This window comes from Polyodon spathula, chromosome 6, assembly GCF_017654505.1.
Source record: "Polyodon spathula isolate WHYD16114869_AA chromosome 6, ASM1765450v1, whole genome shotgun sequence".
NCBI lineage: Eukaryota > Metazoa > Chordata > Actinopteri > Acipenseriformes > Polyodontidae > Polyodon > Polyodon spathula.
The window spans coordinates 44,449,827-44,476,596 of record NC_054539.1 but is presented as its reverse complement, the minus strand read 5'-3'; the positions used below and the strand labels follow the sequence as shown (position 1 = coordinate 44,476,596).

General features: G+C 37.2%; 1 protein-coding gene across 2 annotated transcripts in view; it reads right to left on the bottom strand.

The window, feature by feature from the left end:
- Positions 1 to 1,193: 1,193 nt before the first annotated feature.
- sptlc3 (serine palmitoyltransferase, long chain base subunit 3) overlaps positions 1,194 to 26,770 on the bottom strand; it is a 59,666-nt gene continuing 34,089 nt past the window's right edge. Inside the window, exons 9-12 of one of the 2 annotated variants that reach the window (XM_041252926.1) lie at positions 21,043 to 21,169; positions 5,492 to 5,627; positions 2,582 to 2,711; positions 1,194 to 2,469 (exon numbers count right to left, since the gene is read on the bottom strand). In XM_041252926.1, coding sequence (XP_041108860.1) covers positions 2,359 to 2,469; positions 2,582 to 2,711; positions 5,492 to 5,627; positions 21,043 to 21,169 — 504 coding nt within the window. In that variant the 3' untranslated portion in view covers positions 1,194 to 2,358. Of the gene's footprint in view, positions 2,470 to 2,581; positions 2,712 to 5,491; positions 5,628 to 17,322; positions 17,591 to 21,042; positions 21,170 to 26,770 lie in introns of those variants that run through there. The other variant, XM_041252928.1, reaches the window with a different exon arrangement.

Here is a 26,770-nt window from a genome sequence, read left to right as displayed (position 1 = left end):
AAAAAAAAAAAAAAAAAAGGTCTTCATGAATTTATATAACAAGCATGCACATATCTTACAGCACTAAAGTGTCCAGACTGTAACAGTTACATTGGTGCTGTTTTTAGTATTTATTGTGAATATAGTATTGTACACTTTTTATCAGACATTACTATCAGTGGTGTAGTGGAAAATAATAGTTTGGTGGAGTTGAGCAGATAGATTGAACAAATAAACAAATAAACATGAACAGATTGTTATTGCCCACCCACCGTTAGTCTTTTCCAGTAAGCACACAGAGAGGTTGACGTGAGTCCATAACAACACTCAGTGTTTGCTGTCTCAATGTCCAGAATGGGGCGACGGCGATATTCTTAGATACATTTTCACATGTGTGTGGTCGAATTCAAACACAATTTGCTGGAAAATATTTCTATTTTCAAAAAGGTCCTAAAAACTCAATCTTGGCTACCAATAAAAGTGCAGGAACGCAATTCCGTTGTGTTCCGCCAGGTCTCGAGCACTGTATATAATAGGGATTGTTTATTGTTCTTAATACAAGGGCAGTAAAACACGACTGATGTGTATCTGGGTAACAGATATCCGACTGCTGACTGTATTTCGTGTTTCATGTAAACACAGAATATGAAAGGAATAAGAGAATTCCGCCTGCATACAGAGCATTAGGAATCTTCTAGTATTCCAAACGCTTAATATTCTGAATACTTGTGTCATGTAAACGTATTGGAGCAATCGATCACAAAAGAAAGACATGCCTTACATTTCCAAATAACTTACTGGTACAATCACCACTTTTGTTTGACAGTTTTTCAAAATTACTTTTTTTATAAGCCATGGTTTACATATATGACTATGAGGGGGAAATCACATTGAGATCAACATATTTCTCTGAGAATGTTTACCTATAACATAGAGCAGGGTTTTTCAATCATGGCGTACTTCTAAGGGTCATAGGGGGCACACAGGTCGACACATGCGTAATTTCAATTGAGTGGACTTTCACACTGATATGGGTGGATGAAGCAGGGGTCTGTTGATTCTACCCATGGAGAGCGCTCTGTGTTGCTCATTAACTTTTGTGTTTTCAACTTGTTGTATAATTGAATTCTAATCCGTGAAGCACAATATTTCTGCATTTTTTGAAAGTATAAATGCTCTGGTAAATATAAATAATAATCACAATACTCATACTATGACGGTTTTGTTTTATTTATTAGGCACGGCTGCATTTTTAGTAAAACCGATAGCTGATGGTTGAGATGGATACATTTCTTCCTTGCAAAAGAAAAACAAAGGAAGAAAGCACAAGATTACAGAAAGTGCAAAGCGACAGAAAGTTATACTGAATTCCTTTGGAGACTTCAGTGATTCTTCCATTTATCTCTGAATTAGACCCTTTTTTACTTATTGAACGATGTTAGTTGTACCGAATAGGCACTGGCCTACCCCCTTCAGCCATTCCATTTTGTAAAATTTAGAAAACTGTAGTACGATGACATAAAAATTATAGGAAAAGAATGTTCCACTCTGCGTGTCCTAAGTCATTATAAACAAAGCCAAATGCAACTTAATGTAAATTAGGTATGCCCAGCACATATAACATTGAAACATGTTCTAGAGCAGCTCAGGTTTCTCAGAACACACATAAGATAACAGACTGAACCATTTAAAAGAAGTACTTTCAGAACAGAACATAATCTTTGTTTATTTAATGGCATAGTGTTTTTAAACCACAAGCTTTACTCACAAAAAAAAAATTAAAAAATCACAGCGGAGTAAACAATCTTTAACTCATAAGTGACCGTTTTGTTAGCAAAGGGTTACTCATTTATATTGTAGCCCCTAAATTCTTAATTTTACCTCTCATTTTTCAAAAAAGGCACATTTATCACAAAGGCACAAACTTCAGAGACTTATCAAAAATTGTCCTTGAGCATAGATACACATCTACATTTTAACAAAATTATTAAAATATGTCAAAAACAAACCGTACACCAGCAGTGGTTCAAGTCATAAAAATGTTTGTTCTGTGCTGTTTCTGACAATTAATTGCTTCTTGTTTTATGTGTACAGCCTAAAAAGGGCCCATCTGAGCCTTTGGGAATCTCAAAACAAACAATGCCAGGCTTATATTTTATTCCTTTCCTGAAAGAGCCACACAACATAGATTTTTAAAAAAATTTCTGTGCAGCATATCCATTTATGACACATATACAGTATGAAGTTGTGTTGCAGCTTTATTCCATTCAAGAGACGAGTTGATAAAGAGATAGAAATTCCCAAAAGCGGGAAGAAAACCATATTCAAATTCCTTCAGTCTTAGTTTTTCCCTGCACTCCAAAAATAAAATTGAGTCGTTTAATGATTAAGCACGGAGTTTCGTCTTAGAGTTCTGTCCTGGATTGACCTCTTGTGGCGGGAATACTTCAGTGATAGGCAATCACCCAGATCATCCAGAGTGTTTAAAACCTGCAAAAAAGGAGGAACTATATTAGTGGATTCTAAGAAACTGTTACATTTTTATAATCAAGCTTGACTGCCAATAGCAAAATCGCTTAGTATGCTGATTTGTTAAACTTGCCTTGTCCAGCATCCCGCGGGTATGAGCAGCAGACAAACAGAACCGAGCCCTGGACTCTGTTATGGGAGTGGCTGGGAACCCCACCACCACCACCCCAATATTCTTCTTCAACATCTCCCTTGCAAAGGCCCTGAAAGGAATCCAGAATAAAACATATGATTGGTCCCAACTGTAAAACTGGAAGACTGAACAAAACTTCCATGTCGCAAAGTAAGGCAGGTCCCCCTGGTTTAATACTTTGGTTTGACTTCCAGACCAAAGTGGCACATATTCAAAAGCAAGGACCGGGGTATAGAACTGTTATGTGGTCACTTGGATTGTCAACAGCAATTTCTTATTCTGGTACCTGGCAGGTCACCATGACCTACTGTGTTTCTATACTGTGTTTCTATAACAGGGCCCCGGCCTATATGCAAGTCTAAGATTCTGTTGGGGTTCTTTATCTTGTGATAGAGGAAGTGTGCCTTTGATTTTAAAATTTTTATATTTCCTTTTTTCCAGGTCAGCCCTGGAAAGCAGACTTTACTCTCAAAGATTATTTCCAAGAAAACCATTATAAAAGACAAACAAACAAATAATGGAGAGCACAGAATAACATTACCTGGGTGTCCTTAATCACTAATCACTAACCAACAACATGTCAGACTGACAAGTGAGAATTAGGTATCAGTGGGTCACAGTTATACAGGTATAGCATCAACTAATAAAGCACTCCCACATCGCTAACTGAAATCAAACACAAGCTGCCACTTGTTGACCCTTCCTTTCATTTGCTTGTCTGTAGGCAGAAGATGTGGGTGTTAAAACAGGTGGTGGTATACAAATGTAGTGTTGTCACAGAAAGCCACAGTAAAGTATCCTAGTTTAATTCCATGGTAAATTTCCAGCTTGCGCTTTTTAAAATTTATATTACAGTTTAAATGGGTATAATTGCCTAAAGTAGCTGCAAGGGCCTAATGCTGTTTACAGCTGCCAAAGACTACATTAGTTTAGTTTTTTTTTTTTTTTTTTGTGGGCCATTGCAACTGTCTTATTTAATCAAAACGTTAAAACGGTCTATTGCTAATCATTCAAAAGAGAGGCCTCTTTTGACTCTCATGCCGGTACTGTACCATGTTTTGTGCAGATTAATGATGATATGCAGGTTCAAAAGGAACAGTGTACGTAATGGAAACAGATCTTAAACCTTAATACGCTGAAGGTATTAAAATAGATTACAACACATAGTTCACAAATAAAGGTTCAAACCAAGTGCTATATAGTTTCCAATTAAGTTTGTCTTACATTTTTAGTATATACAATATCATTAGAATCCAAAATGAGAGGAAAAGTCAAAAGTCAATGAAACATTTTGCTACACAACAAGGGCAAAAGGAGCTACTGTATTCGGCAGCTGCTTTAAAATTATTTTAAGACATAGGGCTTTGGCCATACTGTTTTGTACCCATTCCAGCATTCTGAAGTTTACATTAAAAGCAGTCTAACCCATTCTAACACAACAGCTGCATAACGACATTTAAAACATACTGCTGAGACAGAGCTGATGAGAAAAAGTAGAAGCTTCCAATTTTGAGAGAAGAAAACAGCAAACAATGCATACTGCAATCTTACAATCCTGCAGCTGCTGTTACTTTTGCTTAACTTAAAAGTCTTTGAGGTGGCGAAATAACCAATTTTATCTGGGGTCGACATTTGAGCATGCATGCACATGAAATGAAGAGTCCCCGGTGCTTTGATGACAAAGAACATTTTTTGTGGACTGCTGCCAAAACACATGGAGATTATTAAATGTAGGGTCTAGGTGGCACAGGAGAAATGAGTTTGGGGATCTTAACCTAGTCCCCGGAGGATATTATCACACTACATACAATTACCACCCAATTTTGTTTGAGAGAGCCATAACTGTATGGCAAAGGGAGTTCAGGATAGGGAGGAGAAGGAAAGTGCTGCCAGCACCTTTCGACAGATTTCTATTATAGGCATTTTATCCTGGGATATTGCAACAAATACTTCTCTATTTTTCTCTCCAGATATGCCCGTATTTAGGCAATGAAGGAAAGAACAACTATGGCGCCAGAACATAGCAGTCCATCATTTCCATCTGAGTGTTAAGTACAAAGGTCATGCTTTGTCAGAAGGTCATCAGGAGTTACCTTCAGGCATATTTCCGTTCCACATGTGCAAGCACCCACTGTCTATTGCTGCTTCTTGTGCACCAAAGCCCTTTTGCAGTAAACAATACTGACATTGGGGTATGTTTAATTGATCTTAACAGTGGCAGATCTAAATCATTGCTTAAATCATTAAAATAATCTCACAAAGTGTGTGTGTGTGTGTGTGTGTGTGTGTGTGTGTGTGTGTGTGTGTGTGTGTGTGTGTGTGTGTGTGTGTGTGTGTGTATTTTCGTCTTTAAGAAAATAGAAATGCCAGGTTTGGTACTATTTTGAATATTTAAACTAGAAGCAGTATTTAGGTCTGCCAATGTTGAGATAAATGGAATATACTTACCACACAATATAGTGCCAGTAGCTTGTACTAGTGTGAACAACGTCTTTGGCAACTCACAGCAAAGCAGCGTTCGATGTCCATGGCAGGTTGCACTATCAACTAGATTAATACTATTACAATATCTGTTTTCCATTAAGATACGTTTTTCCCCATATTCAACCACAATAACAATTGGACGGTCCACTCTATATATTTGGGTCATATTCATAAGTGATTAGCATGCCAATAAGTGCATTGACTAAAATTCACAAAAACATGCTACTGATTATTCAATATCATGTCTTTTAATGGACTTCGCTCCAAAACACACTCTATTGAGAGAATGCATTCCCTCTGATCTCCAGTTCTAGAGGCCAGTTACACCAGCATCATTAATCTCTGAAGGGAAAGTTAAACACCTACCCTACTTTCCCAGGCATGTAGAGCAGCAGTGGAACCACTGGAGAGTCTTCATTCCCATATATGATGAAACCCATCTCCTGAAGCCTCTGTCTGAAGTACCTCACATTTTCTGTTAGCTGGCGCACTCTCTGGATACCTGGAAAAGAGAGGTTTTGAATTAAAAACAGAACCCATGGTGTGGCTAACATTGATGATGTGGAAGAAAGAAAACCTTTGACATTTGAAAGAAAAGATACAACTCAGAATTACCTTATATTCACATCATGTATATTTTATATAGACTACGCTCTTGTTTACTTCAGTATTGTGATACTATTCACAGTAATTTTCTCCAGCCTTTAATCAAAAACATTTTTTTTTTCTTTTGTTATAAACTGAACACATATTTTTCTCCATTAAATAAAAATACAGACTAAATTACGAATACTTGGCCACCCGGTCTCTAAGTACTTACTGTAACATAAGCAGCACAGCTTAACAAAATAACCAGAAGTGCACATTAGGCCAAGTCAAGCTTTGTTAAATGTTTTAAGATATTCCTATGGTAACCAGTTTAGAAGAAGCCTAGAATAACACTGACAATGGTTAGATTGTAGGGAGTGGGGGTGGGGTGGGTGTCAGACAGGTTTTGGAACTACCCAGCAGTCATCCTATTCCTGCTTCAACATCCCTGTGCTATAGCAATGATTTCCAGCTCTCAATGCCATCATTCTCTCATCTTGGGAAATCACCAAATCCCTTTCCCTCCAAAGCATGGCTTTATAAAGTACATTACTAAAGAAAATCTCAATTGCACTTATGTATATCAGACATAGTTAATCTGTTGTATGCTATTGATTTTGGGGTCTATTCATAAATGTACTTGCCGATTTTCCTAGATAAATTGCATTTTGTTTAAAACTAACAAAAGTCATTGTTACGGGAGATCTGTGCTGACTGTCTGATGCATGCATGGTGCTGCAGGAAGAGGGCAGCAGCCTTCTAAGATCCGCCTCTCAGTCATGGCAATGACACGGGGAGGTAGGGAAGAGGGCGTGTTGCATTTCCCTCTCTCTGATTGGCTAAGAGGTGGGCCTTGGGGGTTTGCTGAACCTATAAATTAATGCTCTGTTGTTCCCACAGATCTGCCCACATAGGACTTAAACGAGCCAGCGGAAGCTTTGTGGCCAGACAGAGAACAGTACAGCACTTTTATGTTGTAGTTTTGTTAATAGCGTTTTATTTTCTCTTTTTCTTTGTGCCTTCTGTTTTGATTATTGTTTTGTGCACCTGTGTGTGTACCCAAGGTACTCTGAATAGGGTGACCTGATAGCAAGAGTGAAAACTTGGGACACACTCAGTTGGTGAGGGGAGGAAAGAAACCAAGTGAACTGCTGCACAATGCAAGCGACGCAAACAAAGTATCTTTCTCTGTAGATAAGACTTTTTTATTCCTTCGCCTGTATGTATTGCACTTAGGCAAAAAGAGAAATTTAATTAAAAAAAAATACTTCAAAGAGGTGAACTTCCTTGTTTACTACTCAGATGACAACAATGTTTTAATGAGCCTATCAGTGCATATGTACTGGATTTTCTGTGACCTGCTGTACCGTACGTAGAAGGTGGGACAAAGTCAATGCTGCAATGCTGCTTTATTAAAGTATGCAAGATGCTCTTGGGTAACTGAGTTTTGGTACTGTTTCTGATCGATTTCCACGTCTGTATAACTTAGCAAAGCTTTGCCTTACACTACCAAACAATTCAGTTGATGCAGACATGCAGTCTCAATGTAAGGGCAAATCCACAACAGACAACTCACTCAAACAACACGCCCTAAACCAGTAGACTCTGCTGTTGCACCGCGAGGCAGTGCAGAAGCCACATATACAACTATTGTATGCTTGGGTTTTCAACGTTTAATCTAAAAATCTCGACAAATGGCGTCCCAACAGTACCTCGACCTGGACGTGGGACAAAGCCCCTAATATCGGGACGATCCCAATTTTATTGGGATGTCTGGTCACCCTATCTGTGAAGCCTTCTACCATCGCTGGTAATAACAGGACAACAGTGCCACCTTGTCAACATAAATAAATAGTGCATCCGAGTAGTGTTTAGCACTGCAAACTTCTGTCTCCTGTGTCAGTGAATTCCACAGTGGAAACGGGCGACTGTCTCCAAGCAATTTATGAATGGGCATATAGTCGTTCAAGTATGAAATCTGCCTCCTTTTTATGACATCATCAGCCCTATAAATGTTCCCAACTTTTTTAGTACTGGGTACTAGCTGACTGACTGAATTTCAGTGGACCGGTTGTATACAAAGATACCTGTGTGTGTATATATATATATATATATATATATATATATATATATATATATATATATATATATATATATATATATATATATATAGTAATTTCACCACCATTTATATGAATTGACTTTCATTTTACAATGTGTATTTTTCTATTACATCTTTAACAGCACAGAAGTAAGAATATATTAAGAGCAGTATAACTACATACATCAACTTTTTGTGCTGTTATATAATTTAAATAATTTTGTACACATACATACATGCAATAGTTTGTAGAATATATACATATTTTCTGTATAAAGTTGTATTAGACTAATGACAAATTATGAAAGAGGAAAGACAGACAGTTATATTGCATACCTTTAACAATGGTAACTTTAATTCGGTTTGGAATATATATCTTAAAAATTACAGGGAGAGAAAAACAAAAATTTTTGAACGTACTATTTTCTTGCAACATTATCCATCGTGGGTGTCAGTGGGAGGCTTGAGGTTATTTGAGACCAGTCTCCTTAACTACGCGCAACAGTAATACTGTACATCTGGCATATAATACTGTATGTAGCTCATCAGCATTCATGTAAATGGCAAGAGTAAATTTAAAAGTAGGGATCATATTTCAATCAAAGAATGCTTGGAAAAGCAAAATTAATAACCACTTAAGCTCATTTGGAAAGATTTCCAATTTCCTGCTTGACTCCCACTGTAGAGCGGCCAGCTTTTATCCTTAGTTATGGAACCCGAAAAAAGAAAAAGAAAAACTTTGATAGTACGGAGCCATATGGAACTTTAAACTTGTAGTGCAAAAATAAAATAAAAAAATGCACATGCCAAACACTAAAAGGAGGAAAGCACACTTTAGAGTTACTGAAATTATAAAGGTACGCGAACTTTAAACTTTCTCACAGGCACAGCAAAATTGCAAGCAAAACTGACAAAAATAAATGACTGACAAAATAAATACCCTAAATAAATAAAACGAATCACACGTGCGATTATAAAGAGGACCTTTTTTAAATGTTCAGATTACTTGTTTTGACAGTGGAGGTCACTTTACATTTTTAAATGGACCGCACCAAGCCTTCAATAACACCTAGTTGTCTATGGCTTTTGCTGTCGTTCAGATTTATGATTAGCAGGCTGACGTTCAGAACTGATGATAACTTTAAGCTAATGAGGTATTCGTTAACCATTATCTCAATTTGTTTAAAAAGTTCCATCGGGAAAGAATGTCCTTGGGGCTTAACAACACATGTCAGCTGTCCCTTATGAATAGCAATGGTTGTTAAAGCAGCTATGGCTGAAATCCGATCATGTACTGCTGTTTTCTAATTACGACAGCCGCTAACCCTTTATCAATAGACCCATTAGTGTTTTAATAATAATAATAATAATAATAATAATAATAATAATAATAATAAGATTTAGCACTGCATGGATTAGTGAGGTTATATTACTTTATGGGTTACAATAAAATTTGTATCGAGCCTGACATACAGTGTGCCTGGCACAACGAAGCAAGCTTTGGAAAGCTGTATTACTAGATTTCAAGCAGATTAAGTAATTTACCGAAATACATATTCATGATATTTTGATCAAAACAGTTTTATTCGTTTTAGCGCATATGTGCAACAACACAACACAACAAAGCCATGGAGTGGATCAAAACATTTTCTTCAGGCTCTAAATTTCCTGTGTCAGATCAGGCCACAAGTAGGTTTTTAACTACAGTAATATAATAATAACATATGTGCCAGATAACATAAAACAGACAGACAGCAAGTTCAAACAACCCTGTGATGGTACACCAATTTATAGAAAGAACTATGGTCTGTGTCACTGTATTTTAGAAACCCTAAGGCATTGCATACCAGAACAAGATATTTTACAATTTAAGAACACAAGGGTCTAATCCACTGATCTAACTAGTAACATATCTAAATACCTTTCCCAGCATTTTACAATTGATACAGCGATACACCAATGAGACTCACTACACATATGTTAGATGTTTTCATTACCTTGGTACACAAAGAAACACATTTAAATATGCTTCACATTTCTGCTATTTTTATCTGCTATTGTTTAAATCAACAGAAAAAACCTATTAAAAGTGAAGTGCTTGATATGGTTTCGAAAATAGACATTTTTAGATATTTACCATAGATGTTTCCTTTATCAGTATTTTTTTGCTTCAAATTATTATTATTTCTTTATGTAATTGGAGGTGGGAGCAACAGTGGCAATGCTGGCAGTGGAAATGCTGATAGCAGCCAGGCTGGCTCCTCCAGCACCGAAAGACTCCCGGGCGGTGACGAACAGGCATCCCCGGGCAGTGCCGAACAGACATCCCCCGAGCGGTTAGGAACAGACATCCCCGAACTGACAGGTCCCTCTGGAGGCGACGGCAGGAGCTGACCCTCGGGAGGTAGCTTCAAGTCCTGTGTTGGTGAGGCAGGAGACTGGTGCATCTATCCCTTGGTCGCTGATAAAGTGCTGCCAACTGTATTTTTTTTTTTATCTAATGGCTAACTGTTTTAGATAAATGTTTTCCAAGAAAACTATTTATTCATCAATAGATTCGTTGGAGAAATATAATTTTTTAATAAGAGGCAAAGATATGGTTAATAATTTCTCCTGTTTCTGTTCTAGTTGCAGGAATTATATGGGATTCGTTAATTTTCTTAAGTGTAGATGGTATTTCTTTCCATTTCTGTTATTTTGAATACTTCTCTGTCAGAAAGAATTTTATTTAGTTGACATCTGAGTTAAATAATTTCAGCATAGGTTTTGGCAGAAGATTTTTTCTTTCTTCTTTATTTTTCTGCTATTTTTATTTGATCTTCTAAAGTTAAAATTTTACCCTTGTGTTCTTTTTTCTTTGCAGAAGTATATGCTATAATTCTACCCGAGCATAACATCCCAACAGAACATTTGAATTAACTTCACCATTGTTATTTATTTGAATATATTCTTCCATTTCTTTTATCATATAGGAATTAAAGTTATTATCTTTGGTGAGTGAATTATGAGCAGATGAAATAAAAAGTGTAACAGTAATAGGAGCATGATCCGCAAAATGTAAGTTCTCAATAGTTGCATTAGAAATACTTAACCCTTTGAGTAGTGAGTTCTAAAGTGCACTGCCGGTCTGTTTTTTTTTTCTTCTGCATGCGCTTGATTATTATGCGTACAGCGTACAAACAAACTGAGAGCTACATGTTTCTATGTATGTAATGAATACTGACGAAATACAGACAAATCATTTTTATCTTAAATAAATAAAACAAATAAATATATATATATTTTTATTTAGTCATATGGAAAGGTTTTTACTAAAAAAATAACATGTAGGTAATAAAAAATGGAGTGGAACAACCACACCAACACGTCCAAGCAAAAAAAAAAAAGGGCGAGAGAGAGAGAGGCATGAATAAATCATATCCGGGTAAACAGGTTGTGGGGGCGAAGGGAGTGTTTAATGCTACAGTGTATGAGATACTCCTTGAAGCATGGAGCAACGCACAGAACTTGGCGCTGCCTCTTCGCTGTCACTTGATGTTGATGGTAAATATTCTTTACTTATGTCTTCACTGACACAATCGCTGACATCCGATTCAGTGGAAGAATTGTATGTATTTAAATTTAAATAGGAATCCGAATTCAGTACTATTACTAATACTTCTTTCTCACTGAGCGTTTTTTGCCGGTTTGCAAACACTGTTGACATTTGTTTGACTGGGTTTATTTTATGTAATTCAGTCAATATCTGGCAGAGCGCGCAAGAGACCAATAAAAAGGTATTACAGAAACCTAGTGTTAAAATATCATGTGATCAGGGGTTTTGTAGGCTCAGTAATTAAAGTTTAAAGTTGTAGAACGTACCGTTATGTTCGTACTCCCTGGGGACCAGACATCAGCGAATGTACCGGTACTTTTGTACTACACAAAGGGTTAATTAATGATTTAAAAAAATCAATTCTAGAAAAGGTTTTTTGTACAGCAGAAAAATATATAAAATCTCTGCCTGTTGTATTTTTTATTCTCTACATATCTCCAACACACCTAGCTCTCAGACAGGTTGTTCAATGCCAGAGTGGAGTTAGTGATTTTTTTAAATGTTTTATTTTTTTAAGTTCTGTCGAGAGAATTATCCATAACGGCATAACTAGTGGAAAATTGTTCCATTTGGACAATTCATTAATTAACAAAAAAAAAAAAAAAAAAATCAGACTGACTGGAATTTGGGGCATACACACTGGCCAAGACAAACTCATTTCCTCCAATTTTAATTTTAATGGCCAAAAATCTTCCCTCTGTATCTTGAATGGTATCCAGTAAATCTAAACTTAATCTTGTACTAATTAATATTAGAATATTATTACAATTATTATTGTTAACCTTAACTGTATGTATCCATCTTGTTTCAAAATTAATCAAAATCAGACCATAAGTTAGAATGAGCCCTAGAACAAAATAAAATGAGATCTCGGAACAATGAAAATTCATAACACTGAACACAAAAAACAGTGTCATAAATTCTAATTTAGTTAGTTTACCAGTTCCCGCTAGTTGAGAGCTACAGCTGAATCCTAATAACCTACTCTTTGCTGCTCTCTCCACTAGAAAAAAAGGACAGCTGCTAGAAACCATGACAACACCCTTTATATTTCATTGCTTTGAAAATAAAGCAGCAGTCCAATTAATAAATCTTGCATGTTTCAGCTTTCTCCTACTCTAAAATAAAGTTATTCGGTAACCACTAGCTCTGGGGTCCAATAATGGCCTGAAAGTGTTATTGTCTGGAGAGATGCCACGTATCCCTGGAGCACATCCAGTGTTCCAGAGGAGCTAACTGAACTTTATTGGAATGCAAGGGGGCTGTCCAAGAACAAATCCACCTGCTTTAATCTTTACCACCTGTTCCTCCAGTACCATTTCTGGCAACATTGGAGCTTTTGCTATATATATATATATATATATATATATATATATATATATATATATATATATATATATATATCCCTCCTAAAGTCCAACTCACAGGGGCGGTGGGGTGAAGACAAAGTACAGCGGGGTCCCATGACTCTGGCAGGTTCAACCATGCTGTGAAAACTTGAGTAATATACTTGGCCAAAGTGGAAGGGGCACTCACCAATCTGCCTGGCCAGTGTGGTGAGTTATAGCAAACCCCCCCCAAGATGAAAGTACAGACAAAAACATGGCCCTCATTCCCTGGAGGCTTGTTTGCCGCCAATCATGGCAGCGGCCGTTTAGGCATGAAGACATTAGGCTGCCACAGAACACTGACCCTGATCACGTACAACTGCAGATCTTTTTTAGGTGAAGCAAGACTTCAAGAGTTAGAAGAAGAACTTGGAAGAATCAAGTGGGACACTGTAGGACTAAGCTAAGTACGACAAAACTTGTGATGACGAAATCCAACATAATCAACACAGAAATGCTCCAGAAGCAAAGCCTGGTGTTTCAACTGGAATAATAGATTCAGCATGCTTCAAGATCTGCAAAAAGATGAAGCAATTGAGGTAAACAAAATCTATGAGGAAGTGACGCAAGTAATTGCAGAAACAACAAAAAACATTACTGGAACATAGAGTACAAAATGCGACCAGATGTTCACGCAAGAGACAAAAGACATCATGAAGACAAGAAGGGAAATGAAACAAACAGCTGATCTGAAGTCAAAGATTCAATACATTGAGCTCTGCAAGACAGCAAGAAAGCACATTACTGAAGATACAAGGTCGTTCAACTGTAGGTTGGTAAAGGAAACTTTTAAAAACAAATGAAGCATGAAGAAAGCAAAACAAAGACTGATCGTTGGGGACAAATGTCATCAAGAACTGTGAAGTGAATTTGAAGACAGTCAAGGAGCTTTACGGAAAATTATATCGAGATCAATGAGCAACGTAGCAGATGACGAAGACGAGATGGAAAAAATGCAACCCGAGGAAGAAGTTCCAGATATTCTCCTGGAAGAAGAGAAACATGCTATCAAACATATGAAGATGGGAAAGGCACCCGGAGAAGATGGCATAACGATTGACATTGTGAAAGAAGGAGGTGAAGAAGCAACAAAAATACTGTCGTGTGTTTTTACAGATTGTATTAAGCAAACGAAAGTGCCAAATGACTGGAACACATCAGTGATACTTTACATGTGAAAGGAGATGAAGAAGACCTCAAGAACTACAGACCTATTAGTTAACTTCCTTTAACCTTTACTCTGTTTACCAAGACACTTACCAACAGACTTCAAGATAAATTTTAATCGGCACAATCAAATGAGCAAGCAGGAGCCAGGAGTGGATTTAGTACAATGGATCATCTTCAGGTTGTACGGCAAGTGATTCAAACCAGCAACGAGTATGAACTGCCACTTTGCATGGGATTCATCGACTATGAAAAAGCCTTTGACTCTGTTTACAAAAGATCTGTATTAAGCTCTCTGAAAAAACAAGGAACTGAGAAAACGTACAGAGACTTGACCAGAACCATATATAAGAATGCAACATCCACAGTAAGACTCCATAAAAACAGCAACAAAACCAAGATTAAAAAGGAGTTTGTCAAGGAGATACAAAATTTCCACCAAAGCTCTTCCCAGCCACCCTAGAAGACATTTTCAAAACACCAGATTGGGAAAATAAGGCTGAAGAGCAATGGAGCCTACTTGAATCACCTAAGATTTGCTGATGACATTGTCATATTTACAACGTGCCCAGAAGAACTACAAACAACAATACAGTTCAATATGAGGCTAGCATCAAAGTAGGTAAGAAAATGAACCTGAAGACGATTCAAGTCATGTTCAATAATTATACCACTCCACAGGTAATTGAAGTCAATGGGATCAATTTTGAAGAAGTCAGTAACTACGTATACTTAGGGCAGTTACAGTGGCGGAGCAATAGCAGATGTAGCTGCGCTCGGGCCCATGCACTCAAGAGGGCCCCGGAAGGGTTCAAAAGTTTTTTTTTTTTTTTTTTTAGTTTTTTTTTTTTTTTTTTAACAACGATACTATCCTTCGCATTTACATTTACATTTATCACTTTAGCTGCCGGTGTGCGGTGCCAGTAATTCAGACTGTATTGTCCCTCATTTCAACAGGTATCGCTATTGTCCTAATTATACGGGGCGCACTTGTCAGGCGTGTCAGGTCCAATTTATTTTCACATGCGCTGTTTAAAATAATTCGTTTTCAGAGTAAAACAGGTTTAAAGGGCACTGAATTGCAAAAGTACACTCAGTACTGCATCTCCAGCCAAGTCCCACTCCTTGTTCGCTGTATTTTTCACACACCTCTTCAAAGACGTGCATACTGATAAATCCTCTCCTGATCACTCGTTTTATCATCAAACTCCTTGATAATGTGATCCAAATGATTATTTTACTACTATAACATCTCAAAAAGCTCTGCAAATGTCCGTGACATTCTTTGAGCACTGGATGCAGAAGCAGCTATCTCCTTTGTTTATGCCCGTGTTATCTCTGTGGTGCATGGGGCTATCAGATACGCCTTTTTTCTCCTGAGAAAAAACTACTAGAGACCTGTGCTTTATGTCTTTTTGATGATGTCGGACAGGGTCCGGCATTGGAGTGGAAAGGGAAAATCGTAACGTCTGACCTGGTCCGACATAGGACCGCAAAGGGTTAATGACAATGAACTTGTTTTGTCAACATAGAACAATACTAGGGAACGCATTTATTTATTGTCTGTATTAGGGGTGGTACATAGGGCCATTATCTGTGTTTGTATTTGTGCCCATGCTATTAGTATTCATGTTTGTATTTATTTATGAATTCCGGTTTGACGAATACATACCCGAAGTGGGTGAGGGCAGAAGTTGTTTAAAATAGTTTTTTTACGCTTATTTACACTGTAAAAATGTCAAAACAATGTGCCGTTTTCTATACAACACATGCACACTTCACTTATACTGTGTATAATATATACCGTGCAGTGCAGTCATGTGCTGTATTTTGTAACAAAGCTCTACTATAAGTAGGGCTCTTCGTGTTTGTTTTTTACTGTTGATGATGTAATGTCCCTTTAAGTTTGTTGTAAGCCGTCATCATTTCTTAATTAACTCTTGTAGAAGTGCTGACTGTAAAACAAGATCGCTTTTGTTGTGTTTTTTTTCTTCCCGGATCAGAAATTCACAAAACACAATTAAGAGAAAACTTGCATAACAGGTGAAATATTGCAACAAGTCACTAGGATTTCAAAATCTACAAAGAGTTAAATTAAGAAATTAGGTCTGCTCAAAACAAGCTTGCAAGGGACATTACATCATCAAAAATAAAAACCGAAAACGAAGAGCCCTAACTATAAGTAATGGAACCACAATAACCACTAAATTGAACAATAATGAAAATAAATACACTACATTTTTAAGGCTTGTGGCCTTACAGCAGTTGTCTATGTGCAATAATTTCCACAAATGCATTGTTCCCATGTGCAAAGCAATATCTCTGCATGCGTGCAAGGAAAATTCATTATATATATATATATATATATATATATATATATATATATATATATATATATATATATATAATATATATATACACACACACTTAACTGTGCAATTCTGTACACATTTTACTGCACTTTTCTACAATGATCTACAAAAAACAATGCAACTACTTACAGTAACTATAACAACAACAAAGTCGAATGAACGATAATGGAATTTTATTTTGTCAAACGATTACAATGCAGAGAAAGCAGCACCAATATCAAACAAAAGATGCAATCAAGACTATTTATTATACACCACTAAAAGAACTACAGTATTAGAACATCATAATAAATTATTAGTTTAACTTATTATTTACAAAATAGTCTGATCTCACAATCAGACAGCAAGTGAAACGTAGCAAATCAAAACAATTTAATAAAAAAACAATGAATTTACTGAGGCAAGCGTAGGCAAAGCAGAGAAACGCTGCCTTTGTTTAAATAAATATAATTGTGATTGTGGGGTGGAAAAAACAGCACTGCAAGCTACACAATGCTAAAGAACTACCACATGGAGAGACTGCACACTCTAACCACAGGCAGTCACGGAGCCGCCATAGCTGTATTAAACAAGCAAAGAAAAAAAAAAAAGCTTTTTAAAATCAAATAAACACTTTTCTAAAATGCCAACCTTTAGTGAGACAGCATTTTTCCTCTTTCACACAGCCTGCAGTACAGCTCCTTTTTGGAGTCTAGTTTTGCAACCGTGCACGATACACAGAGACAATCATCTTGCTAAGCTTTTTACAAAAATATAATATGATTTCAAACATTATGATTATTCGTGCATATCCTAATACATCCTAATAAATACACTAGGGAACGTTATTGTGATATTGTGACTTATTTTATATTTATTTATTTATTCCTGTTTTAAAATTGAATATTTGACTGCAAAAAAAATATATTTTTTTATATAAATATAAAAAAAAGGTCTGACATGCATGGGATTTGACACTACAATATTCAGTTTGCAAGCGTGTTGTGTTACTGTCAGTGCTACACGATTAGTTGAGAAAAGCAGTATTTTGAAAGATGAAGTCAGCCAGCTGAGAATTCTTGGGACTGTTATGGAGATTTTTCGAGGCACCATTCATCTTCATCCTCTTACTCTGAGAGTCTGATCTTGAACTCTTCTGATCTTGAAAGTTTTGTTTTCCTGTCAGTGTAATGCTCATTGTGGTCCCTACTGGCGCATGGAAGTACGGTTCTTCTCGATACTGGTTGATGAGAGTAACGCTACTTGTGGTCCCCACTGGACAAAAACAAACGTACATTTTTCTGAGAATTAGCTATGCTGAAGGATATATATATATATATATATATATATATATATATATATATATATATATATATATATATATATATTTGGTAAAAGTAAACATTAATAAATACTGAAATAAATGAATACATAAATTAATACATAAACATTTCTTTCTTTCTGTATCTATCTTGATATTTTTTCACTAATCACATAAACACTTCCAATTAATACTGTAGGAAATGAAAATACTCAACCGTTCTTGTTCAATTGTATATTAGTGAAGATTTTGTAAATAAAGGTTGTCATGCTTTCATATATTACAACTGCATTGTTGCAGGACTTGTCTGTTCATTTTGTCTCATTTGTCTTTTATATGTTACATGTATTGTAAGGGGAACGGGTCACGTTGTTACTTGGGAAAGGGGAGGGGTGAGTGAATGAGTGGGGAGAATGTGTGTTGTTGTTTGCGGGGGTTACAGAGCATGGATGTGACTGGTTGATGAGCCGGACAGCGGTGGGAAAAGACAGGAGATTATAGAATAAGGGGGTGCATGAGTCTGGGGGATGGGAAACAGTCCAGCGCTGAACTTGAATGAGAAACTGTGAGTGTGATTGAGCGAGCGTGTGAGGTATGACTGGAGAGAATACGCAGTGAAAGTGCCAAGACTAAAAAAATAGGGTTATTATTTTGGTGCTGGGAATTCCGGCCCTTAACAGGAATTCTCTGTAGTTTCAAATAAAACAAACATTCTGAGAATTCAACAGTCTCCCCGAGTACTACTTCCTAAAACATGAAAATGTTACAATATACTAAATGAATGGATCAACTTATGATAGTTTGCAAAATCAGATGAAAGCTTTCAATACAATCAGGATAAAACATAATCATTATTTACAAAATCCTGTCCGTCTTGTTACTTGTTAAAAACTGTAACTTTACTGCTATGCTACTTGAAAATGTTATGAAATGGAAGTACATAATGTGGCATGAAAGCTAGGGCCTCTGCATTTCAAGCTGCTGGACCCATGTCTTGGGTTCAATTCCCACACAGGGTTTAAATTGCAAACTTTATATGTAACAAACATTTTTTATGTGAAAAAATGTAGTTGATATGAATGACACTATCATTAAACATACATAGTTTTGCACACATAACTTTAAAATGCATATATATATATATATATATATATATATATATATATATATATATATATATATATATATATATATATATATAAAGGCAGGATTTGAACCCTAACTAGTCATATTTTCACTCCAACTACATAACCACTATGCTACACAGATTCACATCTTAACCCTTTCAACAGACTAGGCTACTATTTACATTTACCCTATCCAAACAGCAATACATTGCCTCAGTACAGATAGAACAATTTTATGTAACGTGTGTGTGTGTGTGTGTGTGTTATAAGTGAAAAAATAAGTGATATCTGAAACAAAAACACTGGAAATGTGAAAAAATAAAACAAAACAAAAAAAAACACAGAGTTATCAAAAGTGCCCAGCCATTTAAAGTGGAGATATCAAAAACACAAGCCAAGTTTCAAGAAACCATTGGGGCAACCTTACCCAGCACAAAGCAAACAGGCACAACTGTAAAACTGATGGGGACCAAGGTTGCCCCAACTGTTTCTTCAAACTTGTGTTTTTTATACAAGCTAAGTTAGAAGAAACAACTGGGGCAATCTTGGTCAGCACCAAGCAAATAGGTACAACTGTAAAAGTGGTCGGGGTCAAGGTCAAGTTAAATATCTTGATAGATGAGAAAAGATAACCGTTCCTTCTTCCAACACAGAAAAAGAAAGTAATGAGAAATCTGTTCCAATCCTAGTGGGCCACCCCCCAAAAATATGTTTTTGTGATGTATTGGGTCTAATGAGTATATGGCATACAAATGATTAATCGCTGGCTGTGTTCATTACCCTGGGCTCTGGTAGAAGAACAGGGAACTCTGTTTTAAGGACTTGGCACGACACATCCTTGGAAACAAACGTTTGCTTTTGTCTTGATTACCTGGTAAAATACTGGCAGGTATTTCAAATAACACAAAAAGACCTTATCTCAGCAAAACTAATCACGCAAGTTAGTGTTATTTGGATGAACTATCTATAAAAATATATAAAGACTTTAATGTGTTCTACAAATAATTGTACAATAAATGTGTGAACAGGTGAAGCTGGCCTCAAATTAATCCACATGTGTTTAAGCCATGTATTGTTTTGTTGCCTGGTTGTTAATTGCCTGAATGTGTTTCTCTTTTATTAGAACAAAACAAAACAAAACTGACAGCATTCATGAGTACCATGCAGAGGATTCAGTACTATTACCATGCTATAAAATAATTATATTTTCTCAACTTAAATGTTAGGCTGCCATTACTTAAATTAAAATCACAAGTAAAGGAATTACAATTATAATACTGTCAAACTGGGGCACTATGACGTTCACTTTTTACCGCACAAGATGAACCACAGCTGGATCATTTTTAGACCATTTTACAGTACAAGAAAATCTACCTGGATTGTATCAAACACTTATTTTTAGGAGTAATCCTAGAATAACCAGACAGATGGCTGAAGCCATTCATTCCCCAGTGTTGTAAAAATCACTTAAGAAAACCTTTGCTTATCTCGACAGGGTACAGGTTCAAACTCAAATGTAATAAATGAAAATATAAATAACATGAGGTGCCAGTGCAGAGTTTACACCAGTTTTTCAAATGGGAAAACCAAACCAGTAAGGTTACAAATTCAGAAGTAATAATAATAAAAAATAACTACATGGATACATTGTATAGGGGTAATCTAGGGGTGTGTGTGTGTGTGTGTGTGTGTGTGTGTGTGTGTGTGTGTGTGTGTGTGTGTGTGTGTGTGTTGTGTGTGTGTATACACACACACACACACACAAACACACACACACACACACACCAACATCCCTATTAGTCGAATACAATATAACGGCTGCACGTTAGATTAAAACTGACATAAAGTTTGGTATTTATCATATTTACTTGTTGATGAATACTGTGTGTTGATGAACTAGAGTTTCCAGTCCTGGACTTTCTGTTGATATTGTGTACTTTTCCCTATGTGATGCACAACTAACTTAAAACCGATTGGCTTGCAAAATGATTAAGACACTAGCTCAATGCCTGAACCTATTACAGCTGGTGAAATCTGGTCTCCTTCTGATCCATCTGACACTTATTCTGAAAGCATTAGCGGTCACGTGTGCTGTGAATTAAACATTAGTCAATTCTCTGAAGTGTAAGAGTACACTTCAACAAGGGCTGTGTTAACTTGCAATTTTCAAAGGGTCTGTTTTCAGAATTCTCCAGTGATTTAACAGCACCTCAAGGGTTTGTCTAAGCTCAGATCAGGCTTTGTGCAAGTCAAGTAACTTAACTGTTTTGAATTCTTACCCACTGTTGTTCCATCCTGTCCCATGATGCACTTCAAGACCCTCAGAATCTGTTTGGCGACAGGTGGCGACATGGAGGTAGCATAGACAGAGCTGTGTGAATGGGTACGCAAAAAATCTACCAGCTCCTGCAAAAAAAAATAAAAAAATAATAATAATAATTGTTTATCTCTTTCATTTAAAAGCTGTAAAGAGCACACAGCTGGATTAGTGGTTTCCCTTTTGCACAACTCTGGAAAACACATACATTTACTTTAATCCTGCTACTTCAGGAACATTAAAGTAATGTCCATCCTTTTAAGACTGCCAAAATATGTTTTACAGTTTTAGTTGCAAATAGTTACAACTCAAATTATGTCGACATTTTGTTGTTTATGATACCTATATTGGATCTGTACTCTGTGAAAGTCTGAAGCATGTCTAACATTGTGAGCACAATGATCTCGTTCTGTTCATTGGGTGCATGTACAAGCCTAGTTTGTCAGCTTATTATTAAAGAAAATAACAGTGAAAGTGCTCCATGTGCATTTGGTCTGTGGTGCAGTTTAACGATTATCCTTTTGAACTTGTGGAGAGCAATTTCCTAATTCCTTTTTCTATGTTTATTGCACAGCTAATTGGGTTCGTTTTTCATAGCTTATTCTGTGTCACAATGTCTAGTGGAAACTTTTGTAGTGACGGCTTTATAAACGAATAAATTATGGCCACCTGAATATTATGTTTACTAAACATTAAATGGACATAGCTACAATCCCTTACCTTTCTATGACAATCAATTTAAATAGCTGTCTTGCTCTAATAGTGAGATGTTTTCTCTTTCTATCTGGCTGCCCCCTTGTTTGCAATGTTAATGTTTCAAAAGCAGAAACTGTAAAAAAAAAAAATATTGTGAATATATGCAAATGCCACCCAGTCAATGGACAAAAATAAAAGGAGAGGGAATGACACCTCTGAAATGACACTTTTGATATGATATGAGGTAAAACAATGTGTGGCAGCAGGTGTAGCAGTGCAGTCACACAATAGCTCCACTAACATGCTTCCCTGTTGGGAGATCGCCTCCAAGAGCTTATCCAGCTGCTCAAAGTTCTCCAATCTATGACACCGGTGGCTCTTTCACCTCCTCTTAGGAGGAGAAACCAGAGAAGATGAGGAGGACCGTGAAGCTGGTCATGATATTCTCATTTCCTTAGGCACACAGCTCTCATGAGATGACACAGTTCTCTTTTTCTAAGCTGAAGAAGGAGGTGTCCAGGTGGAATGGACAGAGAGTGCTCTACAGAGCTGCATGACACTGGTTTCTCTAATGTACGCTTAAAGAAGACCACCCAAAACTCACAATAGTTGCGGTCGGCAGGTGCCTCTTTAGCATGGTCCGGACCCAGACAGGCAGTGCATCTGTCATGCCTGTCCTCCATGGGGAGACCTATCTTGCATATGTTGCAAGAATGAAACTCTGGCATAATGAAACTGCAATACTGTGCAATGCAAATGACCTTTGACTGTAATTGCTATAACAGTATAGTATATATTACTAGTACACAAAGGGGACTGTTGAACAACACACACTGCAATGTTACTATGCAGCTGGCAGTGAGACAAAAGTGATCAAAGACACTAACCAGAGCTGACTAGATTAATAATGACTAGGCACTGTCTTGTATCGAATGCTTAGCACATGTACGGTTTACTATAGTACAATGTACGGTACACACAGAATGTGAATATAGTGCACAAAGCACAGAACACACAGTACAATGCAACACTATGGTACAGTGCACAGAGACGGTGCATGGTATGCACTGTGTAGTACAGTATGGTGGGCAATGCACAGTATACACAGTACAGTACAAACGGTATTGTATAGTGCTAATGATATTGTATAATGCCCAATGTACAGTATATACAGTCAGTACATAGCGCACAGTAACCCTGGAATGGTACGGTTCTTGGTACAAGTACAGTGCACATGGTATGGTACGCTGCATTACTGACCTACAGTTACAGAAGAAGCAATATGCAGGGATGCCCACCTGTATGACTTCTGGCTTAACACAACACAGCCCTAAGACTGGAGGAAGCAGCCTTTGCAATGGTACTGCAAGCAGAGACCAGAGCGGCAACGAAACACTGTGGGAAGGACTGCAAGCAATCAGACCTGAAGCAGAGCTGAGCCAAGCAACTGCTATCGAATCGGAAGGGTAACCTCCTTCGTTGTACAAAGAACCGACGGGAACGGGAGCAGGTCTGGTACCTACAGTTACCACAGGAGAGATAGAGGGATCCTCACCTATAACGCTTTTTGGCAAACCAACAGATTGAAAAACACAAGGAAAGCCTACTGGTAGAATCCTAACAGTCTTCACACTAACTCTGCAAGCAGATCTTAATGTGGCAATGAGACATTGTGGGAAAAGCTGCAAGCAGATTGACCCAGCGTGTGCGTCTCTGTCCACACAGGACAGCTGAGCCCAGCCGCCGCGTAGTATTTCTGTGGAAATGGACAGAAAATACAACAAAGAAAACAATTTCTTCTCACGCAAAACAGTAATCAAACAGTTACCGTTATTTTAATATATTTTTTATAATAAAAAACAACATTTTTATTTTACACTTCAACCTAAGCTAGCAGCTTACAAGAGAGCACAAGCAGCCGGCTTAAGGCGTTTGATCTCGGGGAAGGAGCAGCGGAGCTCAAGGTCCCTAAGCGACTACCAAACAACCACGGCTGAGTGCAGAATACGTGAAGTAATTTTTACTAAAACACGTAAAAAACAATCGCAGTAAGTGATAAACACGAGCAAACAATCAGATAAAACAATGAGCTTCATGCACTAAACAGCGGTAACCAGTTTACCATGCAATAAGCCTGTTACTGCATGTTTTGTACACCTGCTATATTCGCTATATTCAAAATGACTTTGCACACTAAATTAATCGTGTGCAAAAAGATACCTCGTGCGAGTCACTTACATACAATTTATAATGGTAATCCATGGAAATGTATTCAAATTCTCTCCCCTAATACCGCGAGGGAGGGACTTTTTATAAAAAACATATTTACTTAAAGGTCCTAACTTTCTTAAGTGTCTCAATGCGTGTTAAGTTTACCGCTTACTGAAACCAGGTGGTGTCTGTCTAAATCACAATATAAATAGAGCAGACCACAAGTAGTGCTGTGTGGGAAACATGATAAACACGTATATCTGCTTTCAGGTACTGTATTTAATTTTTTCCAGGATAGATGACTGCCCGCATTCCACAGAACACTACAAAAATAAAATGTCAAATATAGGCTACATTGGATGTCTTTCGTTGGTTTTGTGGATTAAGGGCAATATTTTAACATACAGTGTTGTTTAATACTGTACATAATGATATGATTCTGACAATGCAACTTACCAAAAGATGACTGCACATGAACTGTATTACATAAACATTTCCTTTATTCAGATTCCAAACATGTTGCTTTCTCAATGCAAGAATGCATTGTAAGAATAGACAGTGGGTGCGTTAAGTAAGTGAGTAATTCAGATCGGCTCAGTAAAATAATCAACTTAACGACTTGCTCAGTTCCACTCCTGCTGAGCCGCTCGGAGCGCTCCTGAGCATTTCTCATCAGTGATCAGAGGGAGCGGACGCAGTGGCCACCTGCAGGAAACAAGTGGAGATGACAGGCAGGAATGACACATACGTTTGTCAAGAACAATGAACTGTTTACGACTTATGAAGTTTCATTTTTAAATGTAGAGCTGTTATCAATGTATTATTATTAGGCTTGTAGTATTAATATTATTCATAATGTTCATTATTAATGTCGGTATTGTCAGTATTAAACACAGCCAGATATGAGGTTCAGTCCAAACAGAGTGCCGTACTCAGTGAGGTATAGCAGGGGACAGCAACTTCACACAGGGCCATTTCATCTACCATCACCTCAGAAACACAAACAAGCAAAAAATTATTATTCTCCATTTTTAAATGTCGCTCAGTGCTCGCATGTAGCAGAGCTTTAAGTCATTTAAATGAGCTCAGTGTGCTTTCTGAGCATTCTCACTCTCAGCGGATCACTTACTTAACGCACCCAATGCTGTATAAAAAGCTGGAAGGTTAAAGTTTCTTAAAAGAAAAAAAAAGAAAGAAACCGCACACTTGCAATCTCTTTAAAAGAAACACATTTATATTTAGCCAACGTTTCGGTACCAGAGTACCTTCAAAATAAACCAGAGGTGGATAAAGGTGAACAAACACATCTTTGTTTTCAGTTAATTATTTTCTGTTTCTCCATTTTGACCGTCTCAAAGCAAGACATGATGACGTTTTGAGTGTCAGCAGTCTCTTTTGTGCCCTTGTGGGCGGGCGCGACTGCGTCACTGGCACTACGTGCAGCTTTGGAATATCTACTTATTATCAAAGGATTAACACCCACGAGGTAACGGTTGCATTTCGTACTTGAAAGGGAACATTGTGGGTTATGTCAGCTCTGTTTTCGGAGCAATTGAGACCAGCATGGAGGCTTCATTCATTGTAATGAATTACAATAAATGGAACAGTTGAAAACCCCCATTTTAATGTTTACAACAAAACACTGTTTGATGGACTATTTTTTTCCCAAAGCAGAAGGATATATGAATCAATTGTTAGTGTTTTTTTTTCTTCCTTAAATTGTATCTGTTTTATAAGCGGAATAACGCACTCCAGGGCTTGTGCGTTGTGCTGCATTAACATACGGCTATGTTGGTTGAAGGCACTTAGTTTCGCTTCATGCCTCAAACCCAACTACAACCATATGTTAATGCAACACAATGCATGCCCTGTCATGTGTTATCCCTTACTTATTCAATTTATTTTTATTATTCAACTTATTTGTCTTGCATATTTTTTTTCTTCTGTTAAACTTGCTATACAGAATTCTTGGGGAGAACCCTGGGATTTGGGATAACTGCACTAGTTGTATTGCCATTCTTTTTTCGAGGGTTTATACCTTTATTTTTTTATTATTGTGATAGGGGAGACCTGTGCTGGCTATCAGGCGCATGCATGATCCTATAGGGGGTGGTCGGGAGCCCTGTGGGATCCGCCTGCCAACCACAGCAATGACACAGAGAGGTTGAGTGTGGGTGTTTCACATCTTCCTTTCTCTGAGTGGTTGGAAGAAGGGTCTTGGAGGGGGGATCGACCAATAAAAATGACTCTTTGCTGTTCCTTCGCATTTGCCCTTCTAGGAGAAACTGAGACCCAAGCCGCACCAAATATTATTTTCAGCACCTGCATGTGCACGATAAATCATCTGACAACAGAAAGCTTACCATTGCTGGTATTTTTCAGCAAGCTGCCGTGGAAACGAACTTTACCGCTGCTGATATTGTTTGCCCGCGGTACAACAGTGCCACCTTGTGCCTTAAATAAACATTGGACGCTGGTGAGGCAATCTCGAAAAAACTTTGTCTCCTGTGTGTTCAGTGAAAACCCACACCCTCCTACAGTTAAGTATGCATGTTCTCTTAAAAGAGTACATATTATATCAGAAAAATTATGATAATGATATAAACTGTTTGCAGAACAAAAGTTTAGAAAATGTGTCCTATTATATTTAAATTTTCAATCACTGCATTACCATTACTCATTTATACAAAAAAATGGCACCTCTTAAATATCCAATTGCACTGCACTGAATAAATACAATTAAGTTTGTTAAAGAAACATTTCATTAAACAAAAAAGACAAAA